Source organism: Lepus europaeus, chromosome 17 (assembly GCF_033115175.1).
Source record: "Lepus europaeus isolate LE1 chromosome 17, mLepTim1.pri, whole genome shotgun sequence".
In the NCBI taxonomy this organism is placed as follows: domain Eukaryota; kingdom Metazoa; phylum Chordata; class Mammalia; order Lagomorpha; family Leporidae; genus Lepus; species Lepus europaeus.
In genome coordinates this window covers 17,264,319-17,287,566 of record NC_084843.1, presented here as the reverse complement: position 1 = coordinate 17,287,566, position 23,248 = coordinate 17,264,319, and the positions used below count along the sequence as shown (strand labels likewise).

The 23,248-nt window shown below is 40.3% G+C and overlaps 1 protein-coding gene across 3 annotated transcripts in view; it reads left to right on the top strand.

Moving 5' to 3' along the window:
* Nucleotides 1–23,248, top strand: part of VTI1A (vesicle transport through interaction with t-SNAREs 1A) — a 388,014-nt gene that overhangs the window by 220,822 nt on the left and 143,944 nt on the right. For 2 of the 3 annotated variants that reach the window (XM_062213886.1, XM_062213885.1), the window contains 2 exons: nucleotides 11,602–11,672; nucleotides 12,322–12,383. In XM_062213886.1, the coding sequence (XP_062069870.1) occupies nucleotides 11,602–11,672; nucleotides 12,322–12,383 (133 nt within the window). Of the gene's footprint in view, nucleotides 1–11,601; nucleotides 11,673–12,321; nucleotides 12,395–23,248 lie in introns of all 3 variants that reach the window. The other variant, XM_062213887.1, reaches the window with a different exon arrangement.

Here is a 23,248-nt window from a genome sequence, read left to right as displayed (position 1 = left end):
AGTCCCCGACTCCTGTAACCAGCAGCCAACATTCACTTCCAGTCCGTGTTTGCCAAGTGGGAATGCAAACTCTGTGTTCAAAAGAAACCGAACTCTGTCATTTATATGAAATCTCTCTCTTAAAATAACTGTTGCCAACCAGTTCAAAAATGGTTAATGCAGTGTTTCATAAAAAGCAAGACCTATGTGCTCACCACGGAAGTCCGGTGGTCCACCCAGCCAATAGTGGTTCCTGGAAAAAGCAGGTGATTAGAATGGTCCGCATTCAGTGGTGGAAATGGGGACAGAGTTCACACAGGGTACGGATAGTGATTAACTCTGCTCATAATGATTTCTAAAAAGGCTCTCTAATTACTTTCCAGCCGCTTGTCAATACTTCACAGCACTTTTTGTGTGTTCTCAGAATGAGGAATTCATTCACCCTGGAGAGCCGGATGACGTGGAGCATGCCTCCCTTGTCTGTTACGTAAATACGTGTTTGGTAGATTCCACAAGTGAGCCTTAGGAATGTGTTTTGACAGTTTCCCCCCATTCAGGTTTTCTGCTGCTTCATCTCCTGGCTTTTACATCTTGTATTGAATTGTGAAAAAAGGGATGTCCTTCCTGCTGTTCTGGTCTTGTTTCATAGAATAGAGTGGATTCATTCTCGTTTTTGAATGGAGCTGTGATTAACATGGTTCCTTTTGTTTAACAACCTCCATTTACATAGTACCTGCTCATTCGGAAGCATCATTATTGGTAGCACAGCTCCATTGACTGATGTCTGAGGGCTCTGGGAGTAGTGTTTGTTAATTATCTCCAGCAAACCAGGTAACTAAGGGGAGGTTCTGCTACTATGACTTTGATGGAAGTAGTACTGATGGTTTTTTTTTAATTGCTTAATGATAGAGTTGATCTATCTTAAAGCATAATGAAATACTCGGCAGTTGAAAAGGTGGTGTTAAATGAAGACTACTTTAAAACACATACACATACTCCTTTGCTCTGCTCTCTAAAAATCTGTAACTTTACCTTCATTTTTTGGTGAATTTATACTTTTCTTTAATAATATCATCATCAAAAGTACTTGAAAATATTTTAAAATGCCTAATATTAGATGACACAGTTTAATGTCAGGGATTTGGACAAATTAGAAATTATATGACCTACTTAAAAATTTATTTATTTATTTGAAAGCAGAGTTACAGAGCAAGAAAAGGAGAGACAGAGAGAAAGAGAGCTTTTCCATCTGCTGGTTCACTCCTCAAATGGCACAACAGCCTGAGCTGGCCAGGTGGAAGCCAGAAGCCTGGAGCTTCTTCCAGGTCTCCCACATGGGTGCAGGGGCCCAAGCACTTGAGCCATTGTCCACTGCTTTCCCAGGCACATTTGCAAGGAGCTGGATTGGAAGTGGAGCAGCCAGGACTGGAACCAATACTCATATGGGATGCCAGCGCTGTAGATGGTGGCTTTACCCGTTACACCACTACCCAGCCCCTGTATAGTTCTGTTTCTACACTTTCCAGCACAAAAACTACTACCCAGTTGAAATGTGCCTATTGTCACTGAGGAACTGGATTTTAAAGTTTTAATCAGTTAATTTTAATTGTCCAGTGTGGCTAGTGGGTATTAAATTGGACAAAGAAGCTCAGAGGTCACAATTTTCATCTCTAATTTGTCACAACCCACCTTGAATGAATATTAGGCTACTTCAGATAAAACTTAAGAGCAAGTCAACAGTATACTTTTCTGTATGCATGTGGAATTGATTCCCAGACCCCCTGCTGTTACCAAAATCTGTGAGTGCTCAATGCAAACACCTTATATAAAGTGGTATATATTTATATATGACCTCTGTACATCTTCCTATATACTTTACATCATCTCCAGATTACTTGTAATACCTAACACAATGTAGATGTTGAGTGAATACTTAGTATATTGTATTACTTAGGCCATAATGATGAGGAAAAAATTGTATACATGTTCAGTCCAGGTATAGTTCTTTATTTCCTTTTTAATATTTCCCATCTGAGGTTGGTTGAACCTGTAGTATGGAGTGCCAACTATATATTTCTGTTTACTTCTACATTTTTTGTGCTATGATTTTATATAGTGTACTTGTGCATATGTTTTTATTTTAAACAGTTGATTGTTTTTAAAGAATATAAGAAAAAAAGAAATGCTTTTATATTTACCCACAAGTAAACCATTGCTGGCATTCTTCATTCTCCCCCATAGATCCAAATTTCCATATAATACCATTTCCCTTCAGCTAAAGACCTTCCTTTAACATTTCTTATACTTAGTTCTGCAGAATAAATCTCCTGTTTTTCAATAATCAAAAAATGTCCTTATCTCACTTTTATTGTTGAAGGGTATTTATGCTGGATATAAAATAGTGCAATGACCTTTTGTCTCTCCAACATCTTCTTGCATAGTTTCTGAAGAAAATTCAGTTTTCATTATTATCATTATTCTCTTGTTTCTTTTTTCCTCTGGCTGCTTTTAAGGTTTCACATTTATCATTAGTTCCCAGAAACTTGTCTATGATGTGATGAGGTATGATTTTCATGTGTTTGTCTTATTCAAAGCTTGATAAACTCCCTTGACCTATTGTTGATTTTTTAAAACCCAACTTGGAAAGTCTTGGCTGTTTGCTGTTCAGTTATTTATTTTGTCCCTTTGTCTCTAATAATCTGTTTTTCTGGGAATCTAAGTAGATGTATATAAAACCACTTATTCTCTCCCTGATTATTGATACTGTGTTCATTTGTTAAAACATCTGTCCCTCCTTCACTTTAATAATTTCTATTAACCCATCATCTCTTCTGTGGCAGTGGAAGGGTATTCTGTTTGGTCTATCCAATGAGTTAATTTCAGATGTTATGTATTTTTTCATTCCAGAATTTTATTTGGTTCCTTTTTGGTTTCCATTTCTTTCTTGGAAACCCATGTCATCACCTATTATGTCTGACATTTTCTATGAATTCATTAAGACAATTATAATAGTTGTTCTAAAGTTTTTATTTGCTAACTGTAATGACTAGAATTCGTTGGTCTCCTTACAGAGACTATGCTTTCTCTTGGTTATTTCCCCCTGCTTTTTTGCATGTCTCATAATTTTATAATATTCTATACACTGTGTAAAAAGGAACAGTAGGATCTGAAGTAGAGCAATTTTGGATTTGTTTTTCCTGGAAGCATTTTATTCTGTCTTATATTTGGATAAGAGAATGAACAGAATCTCCCAAAAGTTGAGTTGGTGCTGAACTGAATCTCTAACCAGGTAAGATTTAATGTTTGCCAGATTTCTCTCACCTTGCCAATCCTGTCTACTATGGAAGGCTAAACCAGATACTTGTCCTAGGTATGAAAGTTGCCACAACTCTTTGCTCATATGCAAAATGCTAATTTCTCTCTGAAATTCATCAGAACTTCTTTACGTCTATCAGTTTTCCTCAAAAATCAGTTTGGTAATTATTTTGTCTTAGTATTTCTCATTTCCCTGGAAGTGGTCATTTGCATCTTTCTACATTGTAACTGGAAGCAGAAGTTCTCTTGTGTTGAATCGTCAAATAATGAAAGACCGTAAAAGAACTAATTTTCCACTGGCCTACCTTTCCAGTTGTCAGTAATTCAAAAGGCCTTTCATGCCTGCCTATCAATACCAAGGATAACCTATCTGCCCAGGGAACGATACCAGACTTGATGTCCACAAAGACGAACTAAATGCTAAAAAATGACTGACCCAACCACCTCATGAGCAGGTGCCTCCTGGGAGAGCTGTGTGAGACTCCCTGTGCCTCCCAAAGCAACATGTTTTTCTTACCTTTATTATATTCATTTGCCAGAATCTCTCAATCCAAGTCTAGAATGCACTAATCTAAATTGTTGGGAAATATCACGTCACATTTTTCTTAAGTCTGATTGGTATTCTGCAATACACAGGAATACACAGGAAAACAGATGCTTCAAAATAGCTTTTTACAACACTGGTGTGTACTCCTGCATGTCACAAAAGTTCCCACATGCAAACAATAGCTGGATGACTGTGGATGCCTACTACCTGCTGCTAAAATTGCTGATGATGTTTTCAAGTACCATGAAATAGCCTCACCTTAGTTCTTTAAAACTCAACTAGCTGTCTTCACTTTTAAAAATAATTTGATGGAAACCACATCGTTAACAAAATCTGTAAAAGGAAAGTTAAATAAAGGTATGTTGAGGACTGATCAGAACCCTCTGGAGAATGCACTGCTTGTAACATAATGGATACATTTTTTCAAAATATTTTTAACTTATCAAATGGGACCTTTTCTAGTGAGTTAAGTTTGAAGCCCCTTCCGCTTCTGGCAAGTTTATATTATAACATGAAGTGAGCGTCGGTCAGTTTGGACTTTTTTTTTTTTTTTTTAATATTTATTTGTTTATTTGAGAGGCAGGGTTACAAAGAGGCAGCAGCAGAGAGACCAAGAGAGGTCTTGCATCCACTGGTTCACTCCACAAATGGCTTCAACGGCCGGAGCTGGGCCGATCCAAAGCCAGGAGCCCGGAGCTTCTTCTGGATCTTCCATGTGGGTACAGGGGCCTAAGGACTTGGGCCACCTTCTACTACTTCCCAGGCCATAGCAGAGAGCTGGATCGGAAGTCGATTAACCAAGACTCAAATCAGCACCCATATGGGATGCTGGCACTGTAGATGGTGGCTTTTCCAACTAAACCACTGTGCCAGCCCCAGTTTGGACTTCTTATAGGGGATATTTTATTCTATTCACCTCCAAAATATGGGTCTGATAATTAACAACAGCATCAAAGAGGTACATTCATGTCAGTCCTATGATGGACTTACACTGTTGATCAGATGAGATTATTACTTTATGAATGGAGAGACTTGATGCTTTCAGAGATACGAGCTTCTAAACTAAGTGTTTTGCTTTGTGATGCCAGAATAGGCCTTCAGAAGATATCTCGGTAGATTTTTAGTTACCTGCTTCCTTTTAATTCCCCTATGGATTAGGAAAGTGTTGTATGCCTGCATCTTCCAACAGATCGAAGAGAGAAGAAACATTAGCCAAAAACCCTTTTGCAAGTGGATGCCCCTTTAGAAAGGGCCGTGGATGAAGGATATGATTGATTCTGGGTAATTGTCAAACAAAAACCCATTTTATGTATTTCAGGATTACTCCCAGGATAATTCCAAGGATAGACATGCCAGGAGGAAGTCTTCCTTCCAGAAATTCATTTGAAAGACTCGTACTGACATGTAGAATTCTAGCATACAAGCTCAGCTTTATTTTCTTTATGGCTCCCTTTGTTTCTTAATCTGAAGAAGATCCTCATGGTCAATAAGAACAGTATTTATAAAATTTTTTGAGGGGCCGGAGCTGTGGCACAGTGGGTTAAAGCCCTGACCTGAAGCACTGGCATCCCATATGGGTGCCAGTTCAAGACCCATCTTCTCCACTTCTGATCCAGCTCTCTGCTGTGGCCTGGGAAAGCAGTACAAGATGGCCCAAGTGCTTGGGCCCCTGCACCCACATGGAAGACCCAGAAGAAACTCCTAGCCCCTGGTTTCGGATCGGCACAGCTCTGGCCTCTCCTCTCTCTGTGTTAACTCTGACTTTCAAATTGATAAATAAATCTTAAGAAAAATAGAATACAGTTTCTGATTTCTCAAATTATTTTAATAGAGGCAGTATAACTATTCTCAGTCTAAAGACACTATGATATTTGAAAGTTCTGAAAATTCTTCTCATCTATCATTGGCCGAGGCCTGTGTGCTTGTGTTCTTACTTTTTAATGTTTTTAGTGAGTTCTTAGATTTTAAATTAAATTATACAAGAAAAATAAACCTAGCAATGTTACTAATTAAAAAAAAAAAATCCCTAAATGTCTAGTACCATTCTAACAAAGGATAATCTATATGAAAAGTAGTCTCCCCTCATTTTGTTTGGGTTTGACTAGGGGGAGGAGGAAGACAATGAAAAAAATTTTAAAAAAATAACATTCTGTGCATTAGATTTTTTTTTCTTCCATTCCATAAAAGTGAGCATTTCTAATATATTTCACCTGGAATTCGCTTTATTAAAGCATTAACATGGAAAGTTCAAATAAGAAATGAGAAAAGAATTTTGTTTCCAACAAATGTGTGTATTTGGGTGTTAAGACCAAGATGTGTACTCTATCCAATATCACTTGTGTTTCCAGATGGGGCCTACATCAGGATGCTGAACTTTGTCCCAGGAGTCAGAGAGATTGTGGGAGTGACTTATGATTCCTGAAATAGCCTGATCCCTTTATTCTTATTGCATTGATTCCTTCAGCAGGGGACTATAGATCCATTCAGAGTTTTTCCCTTGGCAAATCTGATAGAGTTATGGATCTGTTATCTGTTTTCCAATGTTAACTTCACCAGTGCCACACCTGATGAGATTTGGGAGGTGTATAGATCACAAACCTTTCATATACTTCATCTGTCACTTTACCTCATTCTTTCATTTCTTCATTCTTGTCTTGAGTACTTCCTGTGCAAGCCATAGAACACTGTGTCCATAGAACATAGGACACTGTGCTAGCCATAGATGGAATAGTAATAACTGATTTCCAATTCATTTTATGTTGTATATTATACCATCAATCTTGATAAAAGAAAATCTAAGTAGTGATTTGACAAAAATAATCCCAACATTATGATATTTATAAATATTAGATATTTTAAGTTAAATCTATTAAAATCACTATCTTGGATTGATTAAAGGAATTCAATGAAATGGTAGTAACAGTATGACAAAATTGGTTTTTGTCATATTAACATGAATTCTTCTAAAAATGAAACAGGAACATCAAAATTGTGGTGAAACATGGAAGAGTAATGAAATCATTGATGCTTTACAGAAAGTTAATGGGGATAGTGCCCCCAAAGAGATCGTCTGTTTACCAATGTATAACTCATTTTGAGAAGGAACAAGATGAGGGTGAAGATGAAGCCTGCAGCAGTAGATCATCCACATCAATTTGCAAGCAAAAAAAATTTATCGTGTTCATGCCCTAATTGATGAGAATCAACAATCAACAGTAGAAACAATAGCAAAACACTACAGATATATCAGTTCATTCAACTTGCATAATTCTGACTGAAAAATTAAGGTGGAATAAACTGCCTGCTCAGTAGTGTCACAATCGTTGTGCCCAGATCAGCTGCAGACAGGAACAAATCTTGCGATGGAAATTTGAAACATGTGGCATCAAGAGCCTGAAGCAGGGTCCAGCACTATGGCATAGCAGGTAAAGCTGCAGCCTGCAGTGCCAGCATCCCATACAAGCACTGGTTCTGGATCCAACTACTTGTCTTCCAATCCAGCTCTCTCCTATGGTCTGGGAAGGCAGTAGAAGATGGCCCAAGTCCTTGGGCCCCTGCCCACACATGGGAGACCCGGAGGAAGCTCCTGACTCCTGGCTTTGGATTGGGGCAGCTCCAGCTGTTGTGGCCATTTGGACAGTGAATCAGCGGATGGAAGACCTCTCTCTCGCTCGCTGCCTCTGCCTCTCTGTGACTCTGCCTTTCAAATAAATAAATAAGTCTGAAAAAAAAAAAATCCTGAAGCATTTCTTCAAAAAATTGAAGCATGGCTTCACTGGTAGGATCTTGACTATAAAGCACAATAACAACAGTGGCTACAAAGAAGTAGAAGTGGTCCAGTCAAAGCAAAAGCAGACCAGTGAAGAGCAAAGGTGGTGGCAACAGTTTTTTGAGATACTCAAGGGATTTTCCTTGTTGGCTTTCTGGAGGACCAAAGAATGATAAAATCTGCTAATTAGGAGAGTGTTTTGAGAAAGTGAGTGAAAGGTTTAGAAGAAAAATAACTAGAAAACTTCACCAGAGAGTCCTTCTCTGCCACAACAATGTTTCTGCTCATTCCTTTCATTTATCAAGGGTAATTTTTATCAGAGTTGCTATAGGAAATCATTAGGCAGGGGTCGGCACCGTGGTTCACTTGGTTAATCCTCCGCCTGCAGCACTGGCATACCATATGGGCACTGGATTCTAGTCCCGGTTGCTCCTCTTCCAGTCCAGCTTTCTGCCGTGGCCTGGGAGGGCAGTGGAGGATGGCCCAAGTGCTTGGGCCCCTGCACCCACATGGGAGACCAGGAGGAAGCACCTGGCTCCTGGCTTCGGATTGGCGCAGCGCCAGCCGTAGCAGCCATTTGGGGAGTGAACCAATGGACCTTTCTCTCTCTCTCTCTCTCTCTCTCTCTCTCTCTCTCTCTCTCTCTTTCTAACTCTACCTGTCAAATAAATTAAAAACAAAAAAAAAAAAAAAGGAAAGCATTAAGCATCCACCTCACACTCCTGGCTTGCCTGCTTTTAACTCCTTTTGTTTTTCTAATTTTAAAAAATGTTTAAAGGGCACCCATTTTTCTTTACTTACTAATCTACAAAAAAGACTGCATTGACATGATTAAAGTCCTAGGATCCTCAGTCCTTGGGGATGTACTAAATTATATCATTGCTTATACAACTGTCTTGAACTTGATGGCGCTTATGTTAAAAAATGAAGTTTATAATTTTTAACTTTTCTAAAATATGTTTACTTATTTGAAAGACAGTAACAGAGAGAGAAGGAGAGACAAACAGTTTCAGAGAGACAGCTTCCATTCACTGGTTCACTCCCCAAATGCCCACAAGAGCCAGGTCCAGGCCAGGCCAGAACCAGGAGCAAGGAATTCCATCCAGGTCTCCATGTGGGTGGCAGGAACCCAAGGAGTTGGGCCATCACCTGCTGCCTCCTTAGTAAGGAGTTGGAACTGGAAATGGAGCTGAGGCTCAATCCCAGGCACTCTGGTACAGGATTTGAAGGTCCCAAGCAGTGCTTTAACCATTGTGCTAAATGCCTGCCTCCCTTTTACATTTTATTTCCAATGCAGAGAGAGGGAGTGAGAGAGAGAGAGAGCATACTTAATTGTTTTCTATTTTCATTTTATTTAAAAAGCAGAGTATTCTAAATATTTTAACCCAATTGTCTTGTTAAACCTTTACAGCAATCTCATTATTATTATTCTCATTTTAGACATGTAACCCTGAGGCACAGAAGGCTGTACAGTTAACCTGTGTCAGCCCTCGATTTAAGCTCAAGCAGTGTGTATTCACAAAGCTCGCATATGACCCACTGTGCTGCAGTTTTTAGCATTTCTTTTTCCTAAACCATTTAGTTTTCTTAAACTTGTTGTAATGTTTATTTTGAAATATTTTAAGTAATACAGAAAAGTTCAAAGAAGAATTCAATGCGCACAAGTAGATTTACCAATTTTTACCATTTGGCTCCATTTACTTCATATATAAGCATAGTATGTATGTACACATGTACTATACATTATTTTTGAAATCAGAAGTAGATGAATTAATATTACATAACATAGAATGTCTCTTTAAAAGTTTGTCAGTGGGTCCAGCACTGTGGCTTAGCAGGTAAAGCCACTACCTGCAGTGCCGGCATCCCATATGGGCACTGGTTCGAGTCCCGGCAGCTCCACTTCCAGTCCAGCTCTCTGCTATGGCCTGGGAAAGCAGTATAATATGGCCCAAGTGCTTGGGCCTCTGCACTCAAGTGGGAGACCCAGAAGAAGCTCCTGGCTCCTGGCTTTGGATCGGCCCAGCTCCGGACATTGGAGCAATTTGGGGAGTGAACCAGCAGATGCAAGACCTCTCTATGTCTCTCTGCCTCTGCCTCTGCCTCTGCCCCTCTGTAACTCTGCCTTTCATATAAATAAATAAGTAAATAAATAAATCTTTTTGTAAAAAAAGTTTGTCAATGAGTATAGATGAGCCAAATAACTACCATAGTGATTTCTTAATTACTTTGAAATTATTTGCTGTTAGAGCAAGCATTGACCTAGCAATTAAGATGCGGCTTAAGATGCCCATATCCCACAATGGAGTGCCTGGGTTCAAGTCCCAGCTCCATCCTCTGGATCTGGCTTCCTGCTACTGTCAGCCAACCCTGGGAGCCAGCAGATGACAGCTAAAATAGTTGGTTCCCTGCCACCCACATGGAAGAACTGGATTGAGTTCCCAGCTCCTGGCTTCAACTTGGCCCAGCTCTGGCAATTGCAGACATTTGCAGAGTGAACCAGCAGATGGGAGCTTTCACTCGTTCTCTCTCTCTCACTCTCCTCCCACCCTTTCCCTCTCTATCTCTGTATACCTATTAAATTAAAATATATATATATATATATTTCCTATTATTGTAAAAGATACTTGTTGAATCTTTCTGTAGATTTCCAAGCCAGAGATGATTATTGTTTTAGGTATAATTAGCAAAATAGTACCATAAGGGAGAGAGAGAATAGAGTATCACACAAGTTGACAAGATTATAAGAAAGGAAGGTTGGCATTCTTCTACTATAGAATAAGGCACCTCCCAGAAAATGAAGAATGAGTTTTAAAAAAAATTAAGGTAACTGGATATTTGTGAGGTCAGGACATTGCTACCATCTCGCAAAAGAGTTTGTAGTCCAAGGAACACAGCCTAGTACCACCCAGATGAGATGATCATGGCAAGCGAAACGTCCTCAAAACTCAGCGACCTTTTAGTAAATGTGCTAAGCTACCTATACCAGTACAAATTATTGGGAGTTCTGAGGTGACTATCTCCAGCCTGAACTCTCAACCACTTGTCAACGTGTCCACTTGACTGGACTCAAATATCCATAGCAACTGGTAACACAGTTAACGAACTCTTGCCTCCACAAGAACAGAAACCTAAAGATTGTTCTACTACCATGAAGTTGCAGTAGGTGAGAACATGAGGATAATGTATTTAGGGGAAATACATTGAAATCCAAATTGTTCTAAATGGAGACTGATTTACATATGCAGAGCTGTTCAAAATGAAGTGAGGGAGGTAGATCAGAACCATTAACTTTATTTGTAACCGTTAAATCCAAAGGCTCGAAGTTGGTATTGTGACCCAGCAGGTTGGGCTGCTGCTTGGGATGCCTACATCTCATTAAAAGTGCTGATTCTGCTTTCCACCCAGCTTCCTGGGAGGCAGCAGATGATGACTCAAGTGCCAATTGCTTGAACCCCTGACACTAACGTGGGAGGCCCGCTTGGAGTTCCAGGTTCCTGTCTTACGCCTGACCTAGCCCTGGCTGTTGCAGGCATTTGGGGAATGAACCAGCAAATGGAAGATCTGTCTCTGTCTCCCTCTGCTGTTTTACCTTTTAAGTAGATTAAAAGAAATAAAACATTTAAAACCAAAGGCTAAATTCCATGATGACAAAATAATAGATCATTGAACCCAGACTTTCCTCTGTCTTTGCAGATAATTTGCTGCAGTGGCCTGGGGCAAGTCACTTTGCTTCTTAATTATTATCACCATGTTAGTTATGTTCTAAACACCAAATTATAGATTGCATGTAATCATATCTAAAACAAATTAGTAAATTTATCAAAAAAATGTTTATATTTTCCAAATATGTTAGTAGAAATATATGTCTGATGCATAATGTTTAATGTTTGGCTTTAATTCTGTACTCATTGTCACTTGATACTACAGAAAGTTATTATCATATTCACCCTGAATTATCTTTCCTTACCCAAATTTTCTTTTTCCCTAGAGCAAATCGGTCAGGAGATGCTGGAAAACCTCAGTCATGACAGAGAAAAGATACAGCGAGCACGTGAAAGAGTAAGTACAAGTGGTACAGCCTTTTCAAATGTGCAGGAATTGAGAAAACATAAAATAAAAGATCTTTATGACATATATATACAATAACAATTACATAAATGTAAGGGTGTAAATTCTGTGGAGAGGAAAAGGAAAGATGTGAAACAGTAAAAGGAAGCTGGCTCTTTGTATTCCTATCCCAAAATATACCCTAGGGAGATATTTTATTTGACTGAATAGCTGACAAAAGGGTCATTGAGAGTGATTTTGGAATATGTCAGTCTTTTGAATGAAAGCTGTAAAAATATCGATGTCACAACCTTCTTTACTTCCTTTGACTCCTATTTATGTTTTTAGTCCTTTGCACATCTATAAATTAGCTATTAATAACCTAGAAGTATGTGAAACTGTGTTAGCTTATGAGACATTTGCTTTTATACCCAGTCCAAATATCCAGTTTAAAGCTCCTGGAATTACTTTTCCCATGTCATTTTCTGAATCTGAGAATTTTCAGAGTTTATATAGGTATCAGTTCTGTGTACTTAAGCAGTTTTATTGTTTGAGTTCTCTATTATGAGATGCAATTTTTATTTTCATTGTATTACAGAAATAATCTAAATTCATGAAGTTTTGTTTGGTTTTGTTTTTAACCCCACTTTTCTCCTCCTAGCTTCGAGAAACAGATGCTAACTTGGGGAAAAGCTCCAGGATCCTGACAGGGATGTTGCGAAGGTAAGATCAAGGTAGGAATCTGTCTTCCTCTCTCTCTCTTTAACTATGTTTTTCATCTGATTGTAATGTAGTGTTTTATAGGCTTGCAAACTCCTGCTGTTAGCACCATGTGTCATAACTCTTTTGAGACAAGAGAGCACTGCTACCAGCTTTTGTTTGGACAGGGACCCATACTGAGTATCTCTGAGAAACTTAGATTAGAGAGAAGGCCTGAGCTAGAAGGGTCACCCCAAGCTATGCAAAAAATTAGGGTTAGACATGAAGTGTTTTTTCATAGCCTGAGGAAGGCCCCATGGCTGGAGCACACTGATTTTGTTTTGTATTTTGATATTCTCCTTGTGATAGAGGGAATGCAGGCCTGCCATTATCAGAAGCACACCTGGTATTAGCTTTGCTCTTTCCGTTGCCTTAGTTTTCCTTTCTTTAAAGGACATTGTTTGGGAAAATGTTTACATTTAATATATTTACTTAACAGTGATTTCTAAAATGTAAAGGTTATCTGAATAATCTGAATTCATATGTGCTAGCAAACATGTTTTATGTGCGTAACTAAAAAATTGATGGGAAATAGGATAAATTTTAAAAAATCAATGAATGAGTATGTTTAAGATTGTACTTGATTGTATTCAGCATGGAATTATTGTACATTCAAAATCTACCAAATAAGAGTATCATCTAGCATGATGATGTCACTTTGGAACTATGAATGGAAAGGTGAATGAGGACTGTTTAGAATTGTCTGTAGAATAGCTTAATTAGAATTTTAAAGAAGAAAATCTTCTTTATAGTTGATACTATAGAGACAGCTATTTAAGATTAGCTAAAGTCTTCTCTGATCATGTATCCATGTATAACGATTTGCTAAAAGTGTCTTCTCTGTTAGAGAGTTACTACATAGGAACCAATCTAATGCATTCATGGCTGATGTACATTCTCTACTAACCTGATTGGTATGGAGCCTAAGGCTCCCAGAACTCTCCCAGCCAAGGTGACATCATTCTTCATTGCCCCTCCTTTTCCTGGACACACGCTCCCAACTAAGAATCCTACACCACCAGATTATCTGATTAAGAGCAATATATAAATGACCTAAGAAAAACTCAAAACCCACAGACAAAGGAAGTGGCAATCGAAAGGATTGCTTCACTGCCTAGCGACAATAAAAAAAGGAAAGGAAGTGACAAGAGGAACCTCCATCACTTCCCTGGGAGGGCTCCTGCCACCGAGCTGTAACAAATGCGCTGCGTATCTCTCCATTTTGTCAAACCTCATTAAAGAGCCCCCCTGCTTTATATCAACCAAGCTGTCCAGAAATCATTCATCATTTTTAGTGTAAAAAAATCATGTGGTTATTTAAATAATATCATATTAATGTTAAAGTTCAGCTGTCATTTAATGGTATGGCTTAATCAGATGTAGCATTTAGGAAAAGTAGTTTATTCAGGCTCAATGTGGCTTTCAGGTTGGCAGACTCAAATAAGGATTTATGGGCTTCTAAACCAATGTATTTCTGTCCATGTTTCTGCTTGATGTACCTCACCCTTTAGTGCAGGACACTGCAGACAGTTATTCCAAGAAATAAAACATCTCCTCATATTGTGTTTGAATAAATTTGCAAGTCATTTAGGGAGCGTGAAGCACAGACAACTTCTGCAGCCTTTGACTGAGCTTTCTGTAGGGAAGTCATTCGAACGCCATCGTTTACAAAGCGCACAGAAGAAAACTACCCGGTGAAATCTACCTGGGGCTCTCTTTGTAGGCGTACGCAGCCAATCACTAACTCATCTCCTTTAGGGAGATGTCTTGAGTATGAACGGAAATAAAGATGCCCAGATGGACATCACTTGGCCGGGTATGTCTGCACCAAAGAAACTGAAGTCCATGTGTACCTGTGTATCTGGTAGTGTTTGGAGCAAATCGCAGCTGGGACTTCATGATCTCCAGGTCCTTTTAATCAGTGCTGTAACCTAACTGGGTCCCTGGAAACTAAATGCAGCTCCTAGTTGCATTTTAGTTTCTATTTATCATACTACACAATACACAGTTTATTTTGGACTGGGGAAGAGGCAAAAGCGTTCTACCGGCCTCTTCATTATTTGGGGTACTGGAAAGGTAGCCTAGAGAAAGGAACCAGGGTTGACCCACCAGAGTCTTCAATGTAGTGCTCTGATGTTGCTGCTTCTGTCACACCCTTCCTGCTCACACGCCATTTGCCTCTTGCATTCCGGAGCCATTATTTCAGAAAAAGAAGGCACATTCCCTTACTCATGTTCTTACCAAGGCTGCATGGCTGTGTCTTATGTCAACAGGTGCTTCTGGTTTAAGAAAGCTTGGAATATTGTACTGTGTGTGCATCTGTCCCCCTCACAAATGTAAGAAAGAAAAGAATGTCCTCTTTGTGCGTGTAGGGGTTTACCTGCCAAACATAAGCTTTCTTATTTTCACATGACAAATTGTGTGTGACTGAGAATACTTAAATATTCTACAACATACCAAACCAAGGAATTGCTTTATTTAAAAGAAAGATTACCAGTTGTTTTTAATTTGTGAGACTTGAAGCGGTTTTAAATTTGTGAACCAAGTGGAAGCGGCATGGGCAGCATGGTGTAGCTCGGTCCCTCATTGGGGTCGTTTGCTGGAGACAGAGGTGAAATCAGTGTGCCATGAATGCCACCGTCAGCACTCTGTCTACGTGTCATCTGCAAAACTGACCATAAGCAAATGGGGAAGTGAAAGCGAGTGAGCAAGTATTAGCAAGCAGCCACTAGCTCATGCTTTTTGATCCTTTGTTAACTTCAAATGAGGGGAAATATCTCTTTCTCTTCCTTCCTTCCTTTCTTTCTCCCTCCCTCCTTACCCTCCTCCTTCCTTTTCTTTCTTCTGCTTATTCATTTCCTCGGTAAATATTTAATGCCCGTGTGCCAGGGCTGGGGATCCTGAAATGAAACCAATTTTATCCTTGTCTGCAGAGTGCTTCAGTGTAAGAGAGAATGTGTAGATAAAACCGTGCAATGGGAATTCATAGAATTATCTAATTCTCAAGGAAGCTATTAAAGATTCTGCAATGCTGACTAATCCTTGCCAATCACTAAAAAAGAAACCAGGAAAACAAATAACCAATAGAAAATGTGCTTTAGATCACTAGAAAACCAATGTGTTTGAGAAAAAATTTAGGGAAACAGGAGATGATTTATCGAATCATAACACAAACAAGTTTTGAAAGGGACTAAAGTATGCTGGAAACATTGAAAGGAAATTATTCTTCAAATGAACTATACTATATAACCAAAAAAAGGAAAACAAAGGAGAAAATCAGTCCTTTCAACATTATAATAGTAAAACTTGACATCAGAACACAGAGAAAGCTGGTTTTCTGGGAAGTAATTTATTTTCTACCTTGACATAAGATGGAGAGCTACCTAGGGACAAGCTATTCATTTCCTGACTCTGCAGACAGACTTTAACTAAAGTGGAATTCAGATAATAATGAAAATGGTCATGAAACAAATGACCATTCATGTGGTAACTAGAGCCAAGAAACAGATTTTTCATTAACTTTCACAAATTTGGTTGTTATAATTGGTTGTCTTAAAGTGCCACAAGTGTCACTGTGGAGCATAAATGCCTCTCCCCATGTATGTCCACTTGTGTGTATGTTTTTTTTGTGCTTTTTTTTTTTTTTTTTTGCCTAGCCATTTGACTGAGAAGTCTTATGGTAGTCAGTGAAAATGAAATCAGATATTCTCAAGATTTTTAGTAAAAAAAGGAAATCATGCTTCTATTTCCCTTTACCTCTCAAGAGTTAATAATTAATCAGTAGTAGTCTATCTGCTTCTAAAAGTATCTGAAGGATTCCTCAGGAGTGTAACAAACTTATAATTTGAGAGCTCCTTTGACTGGACACAACTTTACACTGATGCATCTCTGCATTGCAGATGCTGGCAAAAGGCTTACAAAAAGGAATATTGTATATAATATTTTTGAAAAGGCCTTTTTTTGTACAACAATCTCAACATAAAGCAATTTCCTCTCCCTCATACTATGTGTGTTTGCCCCAACTATTCGCATACATGCAATCCTAATAGTTTCTTCAAAAAGTGAATTTTGTTTTATTCTTCCAGCCGGAATGTGGCAAATTCTTTCCCTATGGAGCTGCTGAGAGGTCTTTTGTAACTAATCTGTAATGTAAACAAAGCAGAAATTATATGCTGTTGACCTGGCTAACACTACCGTACAATATGGCTTTACAACTGTGGTACAGTTATATCAGAGCCCATCTGGGGAATAATTACTACCTGTCATTGTTATCACATTTTACATTTTAACACAGTCTTGTTACTTTGGTAGAATGACAGATAAAACATCTGGAAGACTTGAATATCCTGTCAGAATGATCCCTAAGAGTCAACAGACCAGGAATACAATGCAAGATCTGTAAGCAATAGAAAAGTGAATTTTCAATAAGCAGGGGTTTTTTTAAAGAATTATTTTATTTATTTGAAAGAGAGAGATAGAGCCAGAGAGAGAGAGGTCTTCTGTTTTGCTGGTTCACTCCCCAGATGACCGCAGTACCCAGAGCTGAGCTAATCCAAAGCCAGGAACCAGGTGCATCTTCTTCTGGGTCTGCCACACGGATGCAGGGGCCCAAGCACTTGGGCCATCTTCTGCTGCTTTCCCAGGCCATAACAGAGAGCTAGATCAAAAGTAGAGCAGCCAGGACAAGAACCAGCAGCCATATGGGATGCCAGTGCTGCAGGCTGGGGCTTTTAACCATTATGCCACAGTGCCAGCCCCCAAATAAACAGCTTTTAAATATGCCATGAATAAGTGTTTAAGGTTCTTTAGCAGTTCATTCGTTTTTTCATCCTCATTTTGCTACAAAACATTTTTGTTGTATTTTAATTGTTTCTATTACAGTGCTGATGACTCAACACTAGAGAGTTTCCAGGACTTATGAGAAAAATGTCCTTGAAAATTTACTCTCAATTTTTGTGCACTGTAAAAGATATCTCTTTTTGTAGAACCTTACCTATGCATTTTCACCCATCTCTCTCTCCTCTCTCTCTCCTCTTTCTCTCTCTCTCTGTCTCTCTCTTTCACCTCTCCCTTTCTCTGTGTTTTTCTCATTCCTCCTCAGCCTCTGACTCACTGGTGATGAGCATGGGCCCGGACTTAAAGTATGCATAGCAAAATCTTGACCTCTAAGCTATTCTTCAGTTTTAAATCAAGTGCTTTTTCTTTCAGAGTAAAATGATTGAATTTTCTGGAGATTCTTTGACTTAACAGATTCTAGATCTGAGCTAGAATATTACTACAAGAAGAGATGTTTTAAAAATCTTGGTCCTGGGGCTGGCATTGTGACATTGTAAATAAAGCCACCATCTGCAATGCTGGTATCCCATATGGGCACCAGTTCATGTCCCTACTGCTCTAATTCCAATCCAGCTCCCTGCTAATGGCCTGGGAAAAGCCGTGGAAGATGGCCCAAGTGCATGGGCCCCTGCACCCACGTGGGAGGCCAGGATGGAGCTCCTGGCTCCTGACATCAGCCTGGCTGATCCCTGGCCTATACAGCCCTGGAGATTGAACCAGCAGATGAAAGATCTCTCCCTCCTTCCCTCTCTGTAATTCTGACTTTCAAATAAATAAATAAATCTAAAAAGAAAAAATTCCAATAATAGAGCCATAGTGCCATACACACACGCACACACACACAATTTTAAAAATAATCTTGGTCCTTTTTGAATGAGCAAATTTGTTACTCTACCCCTTGATTCATTGCCTTTGTTGTATGACCCTCTCCCCCTATTTTAAGATCTATTTATTTATTTGAAAGTCAGAGTTACAGCAAGAAGGAGAGACAGACAGAAATCATCCATCCACTGGTTCACTTTCCAAGTGACCACAATGGCTGAGGCTGGGCCAGGCTAAAACCTGGTCTCCCACATGGGTGGTAGTTGTCAGCTTAATCCATTACTACACAGGCCCTATATGGCCTCTTCAAGACCAAGAAGGGTGATGTTTTTAGGAAGCTAAAGAGCAACTGTGGATTTCCCTGTATATGATTCTCTTTAATGACATATGTGTTTATTTATGTGAAAGGCAAAGAGACAGAAACAGAGCTCTTCCGTCTACTAGCATACTTCCCAAATGCCTGTAGCAGCCAGGGCTGTAGCAGGCTGAAGCTAGGAGCCTGGAACTCTTTCTGGTTCTCCCATGTGAGTGGCAGAGACCCAAATACACAAGCCATAACCTGCTGCCTCCCAGATTTGCACAGGGAACTAGATCAGAGGCAGAGCAGGGACTCAAATCCATGCACTCTGATATGGGGGGGGGGGGGGGTGCATATCTTAACTGCTGAACCAAACACCTGCCTCCTTGTGCCTTTAAATGTAGAATTTCAGTCTTGTGTCAGACACTTGAATGCCACATCTGAAGTTATCTGTCCAGTTACTCTACCAACTGTACCCACTGATTGAGCCCTAAGTGTGTACATGGGACCCTAAACCAGATACTTTACTCGTAATATCTGGTTTAGCCCTCAGCGCCCCTATGATGGAGGTGTCATTACTACCACTTTACAGATGAAGATACTGTGCTTACGGGAGCTAAGTAAATTCTCCAAGTCACACATGTAGAAAGGGAGAGAGTTAGCATACAAACTTAGCTTGCTCTTTTGAATACACTACACAAGCTTCCCAAGCACCCATTTAGATGAGAGCCAGTGTTCACTAAGTAGCGGTGAAATGAGAAAAGAATAAATGCAGGAGTTTTTGTCATACTGATACTTATTGTTATATTCTGGGTTAATAATTCTATTTATTCCTTGAAATAATTGTGTCATAGATAGTTTTGTCAAACTAGTCCATTGTTACAACAAATGGGAAAATGAGTACTGGGAAATATTAGACGTTGGCAGTCATATGTCAGTCTTCCCACCTTGCTGCACCCCGTCCCATTTTACTGGTGTGGGAGATCCACAGTTAGCATCAGCCGCTGTCCACTATGCTGTGACTTCTGTGTCCCTCCCAGAGAGAGGGCACATCCTAGGCTCCAGATATTCATTATCTCATTTCAGCTTCACAGTGACTTTACAAGTCAGGTATCCTGACTTCCATGTTGGAAACAAAGGAATTGATGTTCAGTGTCATCAGGCTATACACACAAGCCATCTCCCTCCAGGGTCTGTTTGTCCTACGTGCTAGACAGTCCATTCATCCCTGGAGATCAGTATCCTGAGGCATGGTCAGGATACATTTGGGATGTGCAGGCAGTTGCTCCTTGGAGCAGCCAACAAACCCCACCAGGCTAAGGGCTCTTGGCTATAGCTGCTGTGTGCCCAAGGAGGCCCAGGTGAGTGGGTTCCTGTGGAGTCCTTTTGAATTGTTTTATTTTTGAGCATTAGACTATGTGTTAACTAGAACCATGTGTTAACTAGAAAATAACATCGCGCAGCAGGGGACTCTGTGATCTTTCTTACCAGCGATCTTTAACCAGCATCATTACTAGGAAAAAGTATTTTCATATGCGACTCTGTATCACCTGAATCCTTATCCTCACTGGGAAATGCAGTCCCAGTTTTGTTTAGTTATTCAGAAGTGAATTCCTGCCTAGGGATCAGGAGGCATGTGCCTGAGTGGACAAGAGGTAGGCACTGAGTCACAATGGTTCTGCCATGTTCTCGCTCTTACAAGATAGACTCTCACCTGCCTGTACCTCCGTTTCCCTAGCTCATCGATTCGTGTGAGGATTCAATGAGCTGATGCATGTTATGTAAAGTGCACAAAACAGAGCCCAGTGCATAATAACGTTTTCAACAAATGCTTCTATGTCAACTATTATCATCATCATTGTTTTCTTAAAAAGCGTGGGAACAGGCCGGCGCCACGGCTCACTTGGCTAATCCTCCGCCTGCAGCGCCGGCACCCAGGGTTCTAGTCCTGGTTGGGACACCGGATTCTGTCCCAGTTGCTCCTCTTCCAGTCCAGCTCTCTGCTGTGGCCAGGGAAGGCAGTGGAGGATGGCCCAAGTGCTTGGGCCCTGCACCCGCATGGGAGACCAGGAGGAAGCCCCTGGCTCCTGGCTTCGGATCGGCACAGTGCGCCGGCCATAGCGGCCATTTGGGGAGTGAACCAACGGAAGAAAGACCTTTCTCTCTATCTCTCTCTCTCTCACTGTCTAACTCTGCCAGACAAAAAAAAGCCTGGGAACAAAGACTAAAATCAAAATGTTAATTATAATAGTCATTTTAGGCTGATGAATTTTAAGATGATGTTTTCAAATCTTCTTTTTCTATTTCCAGAGTTTTCTAGAATTTTTATAAAATTAAAAATTAGCAATAACAACAAAGACCCTATCATCCATTCCTTATGTCCCTGTTTCTGTAATGGCTCCATTATTCTCCCTTCCTTCTGGGACCCTCGGGCAGCAACACCCCTTGAACTGCCCCGGAGTTCTCAGAGCGCCACTCGGAGCACCGCAGTGCCGTGTGCTCAGACCTCTTCCTTGTCATTTGGACTCTCTAGGGAGGGCAGCCTCCCAGTTGTCTCTGTGCCTCTTCTTCCCCTCTTTTGTCCTTCCAAATATGACTGACCAGTTTATCTACCAAAGTGCAAAACCAGTTCCACTTCCCTGCACAGGAGCTTCATGAGGTTCCCATCACCTGGTCACACAGGGAAGTCCCCTCCTTCTTGTCTCCAGGCTCTTCTGATGAACTTGCAGACTTTGGTAAAGTTAATTACTTCCCATCTCCAGAACTGGTCTAATGCCTCGCTGCTCCTTTGCTTGGTCTGTTATTTCTACCTGTAATGTTCTCTTTTCATCACCTTTATTAGTCAGAATCGTCTGGATGCAAAGGACAGACTTCCAGATCAAACTGGCTATAAACAAAAAAGGAAATGTATTGCTGCGTAAAACTCGATACCCGAAGGGTGGAAGTGATGTGGAACACAGTGGAGTCTAAGGGTTCAGATGCTGTTGTCAGACTGGGCCATGCACTTTCCATCTCTCGCTTTGGAGCTCTTTTGTGGGGCTTGCATCCTTTGTCAAGGTTCTCCTTGTGGAAACAAAGCTTCTACCTGCCTCTCAGTGACACTCATTGAACACAGCAATTTTTTTCTTTCCAGTGGTTTCAACAAAAGTCATGGCATGGAATCTTACTGTTTCTGACTGGCTCTTGTTAGGTAAAAATCCCTCTAATCTCTGATCTGATGTTCTAGACCTGGAATTTTGCCCAGGGTGTGGACAAATGGACAGAGAACAGGCTGAACTTTCAAGAGAAAGGGAGCTAGATATTGGATAGGAAAAACAGTCGATGTTACCTCCAGAGTATTCCAGATGATCTTTTTTCTGTACTGTAGATCTCAGGTGAAAGACCACTGTTTCCATCAAGCCTTCCTCAGTCTCCCAGGCAGAAATGTCTGTGCTGTGATCCTTCGCAGTGGCACACACGTCTCACAAGGCCCATCGTCACCTGCTTGGCATTGTGTGCATTGTAATTATCAGCAACCATGTCTTAATTTCTTTCCAGATCTTTTTTACCCCTCTTTATCCCCAAAAGGATTTTTCACAGCTTCCCACAGTATCATTCAATGAGCTAAAATAAATAGGGGAAGGAACCCAAGTGAAAGAGAAATAGAACAAAGCCAGTGTATCACCTTAGGACCCCTAAAGTATAGACTTTCAACAAATTCTGATAGAGTCCTGGTTTAGAATTTCCTGCCTGAAAGCACAGTCAGTTTCATGAAAAATCATCTTAGTTGAGGTCTTTTAGCCACAGAGATGGGCCCTGGAGGAACTGCTGATAAATGGTTATTGGAAGGCAGTCATAGTACTTGTGACGCATCCCTGCCCCAAACAGGATGAGGACTTTCTGTAGGAATGGTTCTCTTCAGGACCCTAGGGTCAAGCTTCTCTTGCATTGACTGCAGGCTCCTCATGGTCAAGAGCCTCCATGGCATTTGGCACCACGGCATGATACTCTAGCAGAGGCCTTACCTGTGTCGAATCTTTGCAGGAATGCTAAGAATGTTCCAGAGTTGCTGTCTTAGTTCTCACGGGTATAATTTAGCTGCAACCCTGGAGCTTTCCATCTGTTGCACTTTGGCTACATGTAGACATGTTGATTCAAAGAAAAAAATATGTAACTTCAAAAGAAGAGACTATTTTTCTTCATTATTTAATCACAACAGAAAAGCATTTTGTATTTTTTTCTCGATTGTGAGCCACAATTTGACCTGATTCTTCAATTACCTTTCTTTTATGAATTTCCTTTTCTCCCCAGGATGCATGGCATCCTTAATGCAATGTGGAGTATGAAGGGTGTACTTTACCTTCACCATCAATGCCTTCTTTGAATACAGCCTTGAGCTGTTAACTCAAAGCAAGGAACCCTAAGCTTTCCTTATAAACAAGTAATGGAGCCCTCAGCCACCCTTGTAAATGGCTATTTATTAACGTATACCATCACCAAACAACATTTTACAATCCCAGGCCCCCACACCATTGCACCACTGTCTGCTCCATTGTAAGTTGAGGGAGGCCTTTCGCATCTGTTTCATTAAATGCCAGAGGCGGTAAACAATAACTGAACTTTATAAATCGCGGGCTAGGGCTTCTCTCTTCACAACTCTCCCCCTTCTGCTGCTGCCGCCGCCGCCACCACTACCACCACTACCACCACCACCACCATATTTTTTGTTTGAACGCTCACATTGTAAATTAGCGTATTCACAAATCCATTTTAAAAGGCTCGCTGTGTTATAAGATGGGACAAAGCGGGCTCAGTATCAGCTCACGCACAGTGCAGGTGGTCGAGCTCACTGCCACCCAGATCAAAAGTCAAACCACTGTGAATCTGCTTTTGC